Source organism: Micromys minutus, assembly GCF_963924665.1.
Source record: "Micromys minutus genome assembly, chromosome: 10".
NCBI lineage: Eukaryota > Metazoa > Chordata > Mammalia > Rodentia > Muridae > Micromys > Micromys minutus.
In genome coordinates this window covers 52,900,353-52,912,709 of record NC_137979.1, presented here as the reverse complement: position 1 = coordinate 52,912,709, position 12,357 = coordinate 52,900,353, and the positions used below count along the sequence as shown (strand labels likewise).

At 42.0% G+C, this 12,357-nt stretch overlaps 1 protein-coding gene across 1 annotated transcript; it reads left to right on the top strand.

Moving 5' to 3' along the window:
• The first annotated feature begins 288 nt into the window (after positions 1-288).
• On the top strand, positions 289-11,159 carry KPNA2 (karyopherin subunit alpha 2). The gene is made up of 11 exons (XM_080924259.1): positions 289-427; positions 1,871-1,968; positions 2,522-2,659; positions 5,446-5,534; positions 5,989-6,257; positions 6,609-6,703; positions 6,788-7,051; positions 7,190-7,423; positions 7,792-7,974; positions 9,990-10,139; positions 10,822-11,159. Exons 2-11 carry the CDS (start codon positions 1,894-1,896, stop codon positions 10,912-10,914), a joined length of 1,590 nt encoding a protein of 529 aa, XP_080780385.1. The 5' UTR covers positions 289-427; positions 1,871-1,893; the 3' UTR covers positions 10,915-11,159.
• Positions 11,160-12,357: the final 1,198 nt, after the last annotated feature.

Here is a 12,357-nt window from a genome sequence, read left to right as displayed (position 1 = left end):
AAGCAAACAGGGAACTGCCCCGTGCCCTGACTAAGTAGAGACGAAACTCAATCCTCACTGCTGTGTGAGGTTATCTGGAATCACCCTTCTGCAAGGCACTCTGGGATTGCCCGGCCGCTCCCTCATCTCGCGATGCTTCCCTTCTTACCGCCCTACCCCCATCTTTTTTTCCTAAGCCCTGCGTCCGCGTCCCACCCCCCACCTCCGCCTAACGTGTTTTTCAAACCTACCAATGAACGCACATCTTAGGCTCAAACCAGCCAATCGGAACGCGGCGTCACCGGGAAATTTAAATCGCGCCGGCCGGCCGGCAGCACGAGGCACAAAGTCTGAGGGCTGAGGGCTGGTGGACGTTTCGACAGCCGCCGACCCGCAGTTTGAGAACCCCCCGCACCGACTTTCGTGGAAGTCTGAGCCGGCTGTGCAGGTGGGAACGTAGGCCGGTCCTGAGCGGTAACGGCCGGACGGAGGGCTGAGTGGCGGAGGGCGGGAGCAGGCCGCGCCCGGGCGGGAGCTGAGGCTCCCTACTCAGAACAGGCCTCGGGGCGGGTTGGTTTCGCCATGCTGGGGTCAGGGCTGGCAGCACCGAGCGCTGCGGAGGGCAGCGAAGGCCGGGCGCGGTGCAGCGCGGCCCTGAGGGTCGGCGTGGGGGACCGGAGGGCGGCCGCAGTCGAGCGGACCTGGCATGCCTCCGCTTTCCTGATGCTTCTGCCCAGGGAGGAGATGAAGGTGGCAGTTAGACACCTAGTTAAGATCTGTGTCAGGGTCGAGGACGGACGTATATCAGATTGTCAGGGGATTTATCTGTCACTTCACGAGAATCACACCTGTGATACAGTCGAGCCCCAGAGATCACAGCTGATGGCATTCTGGTTGAATGCATTCGCTGGAAGTGTGCAAGATGCGGCGTTAATGGCATTGCTGACAGCGATGGTGATGGGAGGTCCTATAATGTAACGAACCGACTCTTTATGTAACTTGCTAGAAGGTAGTGTGGATCCGTTTTGGCCATCAATCAACAGAAAACCAGAGCTGCATTTATTGCCTTAAGGAGGTAGATTGTTAACTATAAGGCAGCCCGGGTTCTCCCACTTGGTGTTTTATTAACTAATGGAGTCTAGAATGTAGATCCCTGACTTAATACCGTGCTGGCCAGAGGCTTAAGAGTGTTTGAAAAGCCGCTAATCTGAGTTGAGATGTCCTGTGTGCTTAAACTACACGTAGGATTTTGAGATGCAGTATAGATGACATCCTGAGAGGGTAGTTTAACTATATTGGACAAATGTCTTAAAAATTAATTTCATTCGTTTCTTTTTACCTAGGGAGGGTTATTTTGTATTTTTTGAGACGGTTTTTCTGAGTAGTTCTCCTGGAACTCACTCTGTAGACCGACTAGGTTGGCAACTGACAAACTCAGATCTGCCCACCTCTGCCTGTTGGGTGCCTTTGCCAGGCTATGTGTGTTGTCTTTGTACTGACTTGATTATAACATTCTATTGCGTATTTCTGTTTCTTTTTTTTTTTTTAAGATTTATTTATTATATATGAGTACACTGTAGCTGCCTTCAGACACCCCAGAAGAGAGGGCATCTGATCTCATCACAGATGGTTGTGAGCCACCATGTGGTTGCTGGGATTTGAATTCAGGACCTCTGTAAGAGCAGCCAGTGAGTGCTCTTGACCACAGAGCCATCTCGGCACCCATGTTTGTTTTTTAAGATAGGGTTTTTCTCTGTAGACCTAGCTGGCCTGGAACTCAGAGATCTGTTTCTACCTCCCAGGTGCTATGATTAAAGCCATACATTACTATACCCAGCTTCTGTTGTATTCTTACTAAAAATTCTTTATTCTTATCCTCCCTTTCTACTAGTTTTCCTCCTTGTTCCTGCAACCATGTCCACCAACGAGAATGCTAATTCAACAGCTGCCCGACTCAACAGATTCAAGAACAAGGGGAAAGACAGTACAGTGAGTACCTTCTGTTGATTCCTGTTTGTACTTCTAAATGGAAAGGAGAGACGTTTATATAACACATTTTGAGGTATTGGGGATTGAATCTAGAGCTTCACACTCATGCTAGGTGGGTTTTTCTGTGCCCAAGCTTCATCTCTAGTCTTAGGTATTTAAGCTCTTAAAATGCATTTATTTATTATTTACTTTTGTGTAGGGGAGATTTTGACACCTGGTGCACATGCAGACAGTTTATAGACATTAGCTCCCTCTACGTGGTTCTGAAAGATTGAAAGCCTCAACGCTTAGTGGCAAGTGCCTTTATTGGATGAGTCATTTCTTGCTGGCCTTAGAGGGATTTAAAAAGAAATCAAAGCCGGGTGGAGTGGTGAAATGCCTTTAATTTCAGCACTTAGGACGCAGAGGCAGGTGGATCTCTGTGAGTTTGAGGCCAACCTCATCTACAAAATGAGTTACAGGACAGAGCTATGTAGAGAAATCGGGAGAAAAAGAGATGACTTGGCAGTAAAAGCTTGATGGGATAGATAAAATGAGGTGTTCTTTTCTCCAGGAAATGCGGCGCCGCCGGATAGAAGTTAATGTGGAACTTAGGAAAGCAAAAAAAGATGACCAGATGCTGAAAAGGAGGAACGTCAGCTCATTTCCTGATGATGCTACTTCTCCACTACAGGAAAACCGAAACAATCAGGTGAATTATATTTGAGCTCATGTCAACCTAGAAAATATGGATGAATGTCTCTTGGAAACACTTTTTCTTTCTACACTCCACTGGTAGTTTTCTTTTAGTTCTATCTTTCTTTCAAACGTCCCTGAACTTCTGGACACTAGCTAAGTACCTTGACTTGTCAGTTCCAATTGAAGAATTTTTTTTGAAATTATTTTTTTAATACTAACTAAGGTTCACAGCCTGTGTGTGATAGGCAAATAATTCTGTCATTGACCTATATCTCTGGTTCCGTTTTTATTTATTTAATTTTGAGATAAATCTTGCCGTGTAACCCTATTTGTTCTCTGGTCTCGTATTTTCTATATAGTCTATCCTGGTTTGGAACTTTAGTCCTCTCTCAACCTCAGGTGTATCCAGTCATTATACCATGTTGTACAGTATAAAAGTGGTTCTCAGTCTTCTTGAGAACTCTTTAAAAGTGACCCTTTAAAACACAACTTGTATCTTTGGATGTTTATACATGTATATAATGAATATAGTCCTTTTCACCTTGATTCCTGGTGTCATTCCAACTTTTCTGCTGAATCCCTTCTTCCCAGTGTTTTTTTTTTTTTTTCCTTCTTCCTGTCTTGTACTGCGTGAGAGTGGGTGGAAGCTTGTTTACCAGACCATGGATAGCTTGTCAGTAGCTGTACCCCTCCCTGATGGAAGTTCGCCTTTTTCCTCTGCCATTAACTATCTGTAGTTTCCCAGGAAGGAGTGAGCCTTATGAGCCCTTCCCCCCTTTCAGGGTGAAGTATTTAAATGCCTTATCTTCCACATGAGTGTCTATTTAAGTTTCTCTGTGATAAAACTCTGCAAACAAACTTGGGTGGAGGGTTTACAGGTTACAGTCAATTATCCAAGGAAGCCGAAGTAAAAACAACATTGCTTATTGGCTTAATCTCTGGCTTGCTCAGTTTAAGAGTCATAAATGTGTAAACTTGGCAGTGTGGAACTCACTATGTAGACCAGACTAGCTTCCCTAGTGCTTGCCACTGTACCTGAATCTGTAACCTTTCCTGCCTGTCCTACCTGCCAAGATGGCACCACCTACAGTGTGCTGGGCCTCCTATATCAATTAGCAGTCAAGAACTGTCTTACATTCTCATCTGGTAAAGACTTTCTCAATTGTCACAGTGAGTACAATTAATTGCTGTGTCATATCTGGATCTTAACTTTTTTTTTCCACTTCCCCTTCCACAATATTTCTTGAGGCTGTGTGTATGATGTAGATGTCTCTTACAGCTGAGCTCTTTAGTCTTCATTGACCATTGCCAAAAGAAGCTTCTTTGAGTGAGGCAGAGAGCTGCACTAATCTGTAGGTAGATATTTAAAAGGCAATATACCATGTCTGTTATTAGCAGCAAAAAATAGTTGGTTTTCTAATGGGGCTTATGACCCTAGGGGTCAGGTGTGCAGGAACAGGCATAAGATCCCTCCTGTGGAGCAGGTTTTCAATACTCTGTGCTGGGCAGGATGATATACAGTTATGGTTAACTTTACCCTCTAGAAGCCTGTATAGTATCTTCCAATGAAGGAAAGCTTTCAGGTCAGTTCCAATTAGATTTTTTTCCTTTTATGGCCTATAGCCAAAGTATGTAGGGAGTTTTCAGCAATGGGGTCTTAGCTTAAAGTTCTGGTGAGCAGCTAATAGCGATAACAGTAGTTTGATGTTTCTAGGGCTGCAACCTTCCCTTCTGTAGTGAATATAACATATTTACCATGGAAATTTATAGGTTTTTAAATACAAACCCAAGAAATTAAGCCCCGTGTGGTGGCACATGATTTTAATACTTTGCACTCCAGATCTCTTAAGTTTTAGGTTAGCTTGGTCTACATAATGAGCTCCAGGACAGCCAGGGTTACATGGATCCTGTATAAAATCAAAACAAAAGCCAAGAAATTGTCTTTAGCTGCATATAATTTGTTAAAGGTATATTTGAGTTCAAGTGATTGCAGCTAAGAATAATCTTTAGTTTGCCTTAAACCATTCTTAAGATGGTTCATGGCTACTCCTTTTTTGTGAAAAAGCTTAAGTGTTCTGACTTGAGAATCCAATGGCATGGTACAAAGTTTGAGAACTATTGTACATATAAAGCAGGATTTAGTAGTCCAAATTAAATGTAAAGCTTAACTTTTAGTAACAGACTGTACTGATTTGCTTTCTATTACTGTGGAAAATGACTAAAAACACTAGTGGCAGGAAAAGGTCTGTTTGGCTTATACCTTCAGGTCATAATTTAATTAATTATTTTAAAGATTTATTTATTTTATGTAGATGAGTACACTATCACTGTCTTCAGGCACTCCAGAAGAGGGCATCAGATCCCATTACAGATGGTTGTGAGTCACCATGTGGTTGCTGGGAATTGAACTCAGGACCTCTGAAAGAGCAGTCAGTGTTCCTAACCACTGAGCCATCTCTCCAGCCCAAGGACATAATTTATTAATGAGGGAAATCCAGCAGAAACATGAGGCAGTGGGCAGGGTGTTGCTACTTACTGACTGGCCCTCTGCTTGGGCTAGCTTTCCTATACAACATAGATCCACCTGCCTGGGGATGGTGTTGTCCACATTAAGCTGGACTCCCCCTAATCATGAAGGTAATTTCAATCATGACCACAGGTTAATCTTCATGTAGATTCTATCTTCCCTGGTGTCTAGGTTGTATCAAGTTGACAACTAAACAGCATAGCTATAAGGTATATCATTTGTATTTAATAAAAATAATAATTTGTGAAATACTGCTTTGTTTGTTTGTTTAGGGTACTGTAAATTGGTCTGTTGAGGACATTGTTAAAGGCATAAACAGTAACAATTTGGAAAGCCAGCTCCAAGCTACTCAAGCTGCTCGGTAAGTCTGTAGGCTCTGGCATGGCCAACCTAAGAAATTATTAGCCCTTTTAGATTGAGGGAGGTGTGGTGGAGAAACAGATAAGGGTGGATAAAGTAAGCCATACATTTCTGTTTTCATTAATTTTTACTTTATCTTAAAATTGTGTGTGTGTGTGTGTGTGTGTGTGAATCAGAATAACTTGTATTTGAATTCTGGGGATTAAACTCAGGTTTTCAGCTTGGTGGCAAGCACTTTTATCCACTAAACCATCTCACCATCTCCTTCCCCCTTTAAACAACATCTGATGTAGCCTAGGCTGACTCAAGTGCACAGTCCTTTTGTCTCATCATTCCCCATATTGAGACCATACATGAATCAACCACTGGCCAGATTTTTAGACACCTTTTCAGGGCAACATGAAAATCAACTTCAACTTTTGATTTTTCTCTCTCTCTTTTTTTTTTACTCTTAGGAAACTGCTTTCTAGAGAGAAACAGCCTCCTATAGACAGCATCATCCGGGCTGGTTTGATCCCAAAGTTTGTGTCCTTCTTGGGCAAAACTGATTGTAGTCCCATTCAGTTTGAATCTGCTTGGGCACTTACCAACATTGCTTCTGGAACATCTGAACAGACCAAAGCTGTGGTGGATGGAGGTGCTATCCCAGCATTCATTTCTCTCTTGGCATCTCCCCATGCTCACATCAGCGAGCAAGCTGTATGGGCTCTTGGAAACATTGCAGGTACTTACACTTAAAATTCCTTGGATTTGAATATGTAGTGACTAAAGAAGGTCCTTGACTTTTGTGTCAAGCTTTGCGCTTACTTTAGGCCCTTATTAGGAATGGAAGAGACATTTAAGAATGCTACTGGAGAAATACTTAGAGTAGGTCTGACAGTGCATTCAGTAGCTAACTATAAACATGAATGTTTGGGATAGTAGATTCATTATTCTTGCTTTTTTTTATCTTTTTGAGACAGTCTCTATGTAGCAGTGGCTATAGACCAGGCTAGCTTGAAACTCACAGAAATAGATCTTGGGATTAATAAAGGTGTTCACTACTGTGCTCATCCAACTTTGTCTTCTGTTCCAGGGGATGGTTCAGCTTTCAGAGACTTAGTTATCAAACATGGTGCAATTGACCCACTGTTGGCACTTCTTGCAGTTCCTGATCTCTCATCCTTGGCAGTAAGTATAGTTACTTAATAGTGGTTCTTATTTTCCCCATCTATTCAAAAACATGCCTTCTCAATAATTTTTCTTTTCCCTCAGTGTGGTTACTTACGTAATCTTACCTGGACGCTTTCAAACCTTTGTCGAAACAAAAATCCTGCACCTCCCTTAGATGCTGTTGAGCAAATTCTTCCTACTTTAGTTAGACTCCTGCACCACAATGATCCAGAAGTATTAGCAGATTCCTGCTGGGCTATTTCCTACCTGACTGATGGTCCAAATGAACGCATTGAGATGGTTGTGAAGAAAGGAGTTGTTCCTCAACTTGTGAAGCTTCTAGGAGCCACTGAATTGCCCATTGTGGTACGTGTTAGCCTTTTGATTAATGAGCTTTATGAGTACAGGAACATAATCAGTTAAGATACTGCCTGTTACTTTTGCAGAACTTTTTAGCAGCACTGGAAACTAATTAATCAGCACTACCTTTTATTTCCTTTTTAGACTCCGGCACTAAGAGCCATAGGGAATATTGTCACTGGAACAGATGAACAGACTCAGAAAGTGATAGATGCAGGAGCACTCACAGTCTTTCCCAGCCTGCTGACAAACCCCAAAACTAATATTCAGAAGGAAGCCACATGGACAATGTCGAACATTACAGCCGGACGCCAGGACCAGATACAGCAAGTTGTGAATCACGGCCTAGTCCCGTTTCTTGTTGGTGTCCTCTCTAAGGTAATGAGAGTTCAGTCAGGGTTTGATCAGATGTTAGCACTTGGTAAGAGTCTTAGGGTGACCTGGCACATGCTTTTAATTCCTGAGCTTGTGAGGGAAAAAAGCAGGAGGCCTGAGTTTGAGACCAACCTGATCTGAATAGTGATTGTCAGGACAGCCAGTGAAACAGCGAAGCAGAGGGATCTTGTTTCAAAAACCAACAGTAACAACTATTAGTCTAAACACCAACGTGAACTCCCTAAACCTTTTGTTAGGTAGTGGACAGTACTTCCTAATATTGGGTAGAACCAGTAGGTGGTTGACAATGATCTTTTGGTTTCTTGTTGTTAGGACTTCTAGATTAAAACCATTTTCTTCTTGTTTATCAGGCAGACTTTAAGACACAGAAGGAGGCTGCATGGGCTATAACCAACTATACCAGTGGTGGGACTGTTGAACAGATTGTGTATCTTGTTCATTGTGGGATAATAGAACCTTTGATGAACCTCTTGAGTGCAAAAGATACCAAAATTATTCAGGTTATTCTTGATGCCATTTCAAATATCTTTCAGGTAAGTTCTAACAAGGCTATGTTTGCTTAAACTTAAGGTTGATAGTTACTATTTGGGACTGGGAAGAGGACAGGCAAATTTGGTCACTAATAGAATCACAATTGTTTATGTGAGCCTCACTTTTAAGATTTTCTAGTGAATTCTTAGTCTGGCCATGCACACCTTTAATCCCAGCACTTGGGAAGCAGAGGCAGGCTGAGCTCTTGAGTTTGAGACCAGCCAGGGATACAAAGAGAAACTCTGTATTGGACCTCACTTTAGTTCTTTTGGTATATATGGGTGAGAACTGGAGTTGTGTATGGTTTGAGCAACCTATGTATACTGGGAATCAAACCCAGATTCTCTGCAAGAACAAGTGCTCTTAAATATTGAGCCACTAGTTTGGCTTTCTTTAAGGATAGTTTTTGTGGGTGTTGGTGGAGCAAGCCTCTCCAAGATTATGGTAGAGGCAGGCAGATCTCTGAGTTCTAGGCCAGCTTTGTTCCAGGACAGGCACAGCTACCCAATTTATTGATTTTATTTTTAATGACAGGGTGTCAGGTAGCCTAGGCTGGCTTGAACTTAGTTATGTAGTTGAGGGTATCTTTGAACTTTTTTTCCTGATGGTATTGCTTCTGCCTCAGATGTTTTCTACCTCACCAGTCCCACAGTTTGTTGTGTGTGTGTGTGTGTGTGTGTGTGTGTTATAAGAGATGGATCTGTGAAGCCTTGGTTCCTTTTAAAGTACTAGGCTCCTCTAGTGGTTGTTCTAACTCAATTGTATATTGAGATTTAGTTAAAATAACTTTTTCTAGCTCTGTCTCTACTTGATTCAAGTATGGTATTCTGTGATAGTAGTTAGTGATAGGCAAGCCCAGGTCATCAACTAATGCATTTCTGATTTTGCAACTTTACAAGTTGAATCTAAGCTGGAATTGGAAGCTCATTTCTATAATCCTAGCTAACATGTAGGGGCTGCCTTGAATTGAAGGCCAGTCTGGACCTCATACTGACTTCCAAGCCAGTCTAGAATACAGATTAAGATCCATCACAAAATAACTGAGTAAGGAACAGTAACCTTTTTATACCTGCATATAAATCTATTATCATGTGGCCAGGTTTCCTGCCCATCTTCAGCTGAATCCCTAAGTTGTTTGAGGCAAATTAGTTATTCAACCTCTTAAAAGTTAAGGATTTTTAAGGAATACTACTTTAAATGTAATTCATAGAATAATGGGATTTTTCTTTTTCTCTGTATAAATCTTGTATGTATGTAAGGGCACCACCTGCGTGCATAGCCTGGTCTGGTTCCTGAGGAGTTCAGGAGAGGACATTGAATCTGAGAGATTAGAGTTGTGTTAGGTATTTCCCAGTGTGTGTTCCCAGGTCCTCTGCAAGAACAAGTGCTCTTAACTGCTGAGCTATTTATAGAGATCTACCTAGTTTAACCACTGGGATTAAAGGAGAGTGTTCTCTTGCTGGCTGCTTTTAAAATAAGTTATTTCATGTTTCCATTGAGCAGTTTTTGAGTATGATGAACTTTGTGGATAACAATGGGAATTTTACGGTGTCATAAAGTTGGCCATCTTTGCATAGTTCACCTTGACTACTCTGGTCTGAGGTGTGTTTATATTACAGACCAATGAACTAGACAGTAGTGCTGCTTAGAAGTACTTGGAAATTAAGGTGAAGAGTTTGAGGCTATCCTGGGCTGCAATGGTCTTACTACAGAGAAACCTTGTCCCAAACAAAAATAGCAACCATAGTAGGTGGTGGCACATGTCTTTAATCCCATCACTCAGGAGGAAGAGGCAGGTGGATCTCTTGAGTTTGAAACCAGCCTGGTTCTACATGGCAAGTTCCAGGATAGCCATAAACTCAGAAATCAAAACCAGACAAAAATAGATCAAAATAAATAAAACAACTAAAGCGCCTTTCATAAAAATTGGTATTTGTATCTTAGAGATTAACACTAGATGTTTTATTAAAATAGATTGAAGTTACAGTAATAAACTTGAATTGTGTTTTGTTTTAAGGCTGCTGAGAAACTAGGTGAGACAGAAAAACTCAGTATAATGATTGAAGAGTGTGGAGGCTTGGATAAAATTGAAGCACTACAGAGCCATGAAAACGAGTCTGTATACAAGGCCTCATTAAACTTAATTGAGAAGTACTTCTCAGTGGAGGTGAGTAGTGGCCACATTCACAACTTGTGAAGTATGTAAGAAATCACAAGTATCTTCAAGCCCATAAGATTTTTTTTTAAAAAAAGGATTTATTTATCTTATATATATGAGTACACTGTCACTGTCTTCAGATACACCAGAAGAGGGCATCAGATCCCATTACAGATGGTTGTGAGCCACCATGTGGTTGCTGGGAATTGGACTCTACCTCTGGAAAAACAGTCAGTGTTTTTAACCACTGAGCCATTTCTCCAGCTCGAGCTCATTAGATTTTGATCCTTTGTATATGGTTCTTATATTACCCCATCACAAGGAACAAGCATCAGTGCAGCCTATACTTGCTGTGCGTGCGTGCGTGCTCCTATGGTATTGGCTTGATGATGGTGTATGAACAGCCTGGGGTACCTGAATATCCTGAGACTTAAGTTTATGAATATTCTTGTGGAAGTTTTTGGAGAAGAGGACCAACACTTTAACTCTTCCTGATTGATCTATTATGTAGTTGATAGGTGCACAGATGTCAGTTTTTATTGGTTATTGTGCCTCAGCCCATCCAGAACCTTCTCCCAGCACTTATGAATTATCTAAGCTTTGGCAGCCAGTTTTATTCTGCTAACTGCAGGCTTTGAGACAGGTTTCTGCTAGAGGTGTACCACATTTATGGTTATATCTTGTTTTCCAGGAAGAGGAAGATCAAAATGTGGTACCAGAAACTACCTCTGAAGGCTTTGCCTTCCAAGTTCAGGATGGAGCTCCCGGGACCTTTAACTTCTAATGTCCAGCCAAGGCACAAAGTTGTTAGCTATGTGCTGTGCTATGCCGTATTCACATAAATTTGTCTTACTGTTTCTCTACTAAGAACTCTTTTTAAATGTGGTTTGTTATTGTAGCACTTTTTACAAAAGAAACTATACTTGAACAGTTATAAACTGTACATAACTCTATGAAGCTGTCCTCTGAGTTTATTTCTATGTGGAATTTCGTACCCTGTCATGTCCTGTAAATAAAGATTAAGTTCCATTCTTTGCTCTGCTGTTTTCTTGAGATTACTGTTGCAAATGAAGGGTGACAAGAGATGGCCCTGCTTGTAGACACTTGAATGTGAGGCTGATATCACCAAGGAGAGCACTGGAGGCTCTGAGCTGGGCCCTCACACCCCCCCCTCCCACTGTGCACTGTTTCTCTCTGGTAGATGAGTTCTGATGGAAAGCCCACATTCACCCAGGAATCTGAGTGGAATTTACTCTTCTCAGCTTCAGCCTTACTACATGTTCACCCTGGGCAAGTTACCAAAGTCTTTTCAGAAACTTGTATGAGTTACTGGTCATTCTAAGCATAAGTCAATGTTAATTTTGAGTCTGCAAAATGCGCATCTTTTATTAGCTTAATCCATTTCTTTAGGATCTTTTTTTGTGGGTGTTTTGCCTGCATGTATAGTGTTCTCTGAGGCCAGAAGAGGAAGCCAGTTCCCTGAATTTGGAGTTATAAACCACCATTTAAGTACTAGAACTCAAACCTAGGGTTTCTGGGAGAGTAGGTAGTGCTGAACCATCTCTCCAGGCTCCCCACTTTCTGTCCTTTTCACCATGTGAGTTCCCAATGTTGCAACTTAAATCCTAAGTCTTGGTAGCACCTTGCGAACAATGAGTCTTTGAAGTACTATAGTCAGTTTTGCTCATTTGAGTGAAAAATTATAGACTTGCTTATGATAGTAGTCCCTTCCAAACTAGAATGGTACGGAACTGGAGAACTCAGGCTGACGTTTGAAGTACTCCAGTCAAGTGCCCAACATGAAACACCGCCTGAGCCAAGGGCACTTTGCTTGGAGCCTTGGATCACTAGGCTTTTTCTGTGAGGAGGCTTAGGAGATGGGGGTGTAACTTCTACAAGGACTGCTTTCCCTGCCCCTCTTTTTGGCCTTACTTTATGCAATACTGGGTCCGAAAGTTCTCACCTGGAGATTTGTACTTGACACTAGGTTTTTGCTGTAAGGTGGGCATTTAATGCCTTTAGAGGGATGAGATGTTGATTAAAGTGAGAGGCCTGGATGTGTTATAGGCATGACTCCAGAGTGAGGTCAGAACATAGCTGATATCTAAAACATTGTATACAAATAAATTAGCAGGGACTTTCCTCAGAAGTCCAAAAAGCATGTTGGCCCTCTGGGCCAAGCTCTGTAACATCGAATGGGTGTTACTGAAGCGCTGCACAGCCCCTG

Excerpts from the sequence above, each read along its gene's own strand:
- KPNA2 (XM_080924259.1), top strand. The coding sequence starts at position 1,894 with ATGTCCACCAACGAGAATGCTAATTCAACAGCTGCCCGACTCAACAGA. Across the intron at positions 1,969-2,521 it reads ACAAGGGGAAAGACAGTACA|GAAATGCGGCGCCGCCGGAT; the intron begins GTGAGTACCTTC and ends TCTTTTCTCCAG. Across the intron at positions 5,535-5,988 it reads CAAGCTACTCAAGCTGCTCG|GAAACTGCTTTCTAGAGAGA; the intron begins GTAAGTCTGTAG and ends TTTTACTCTTAG.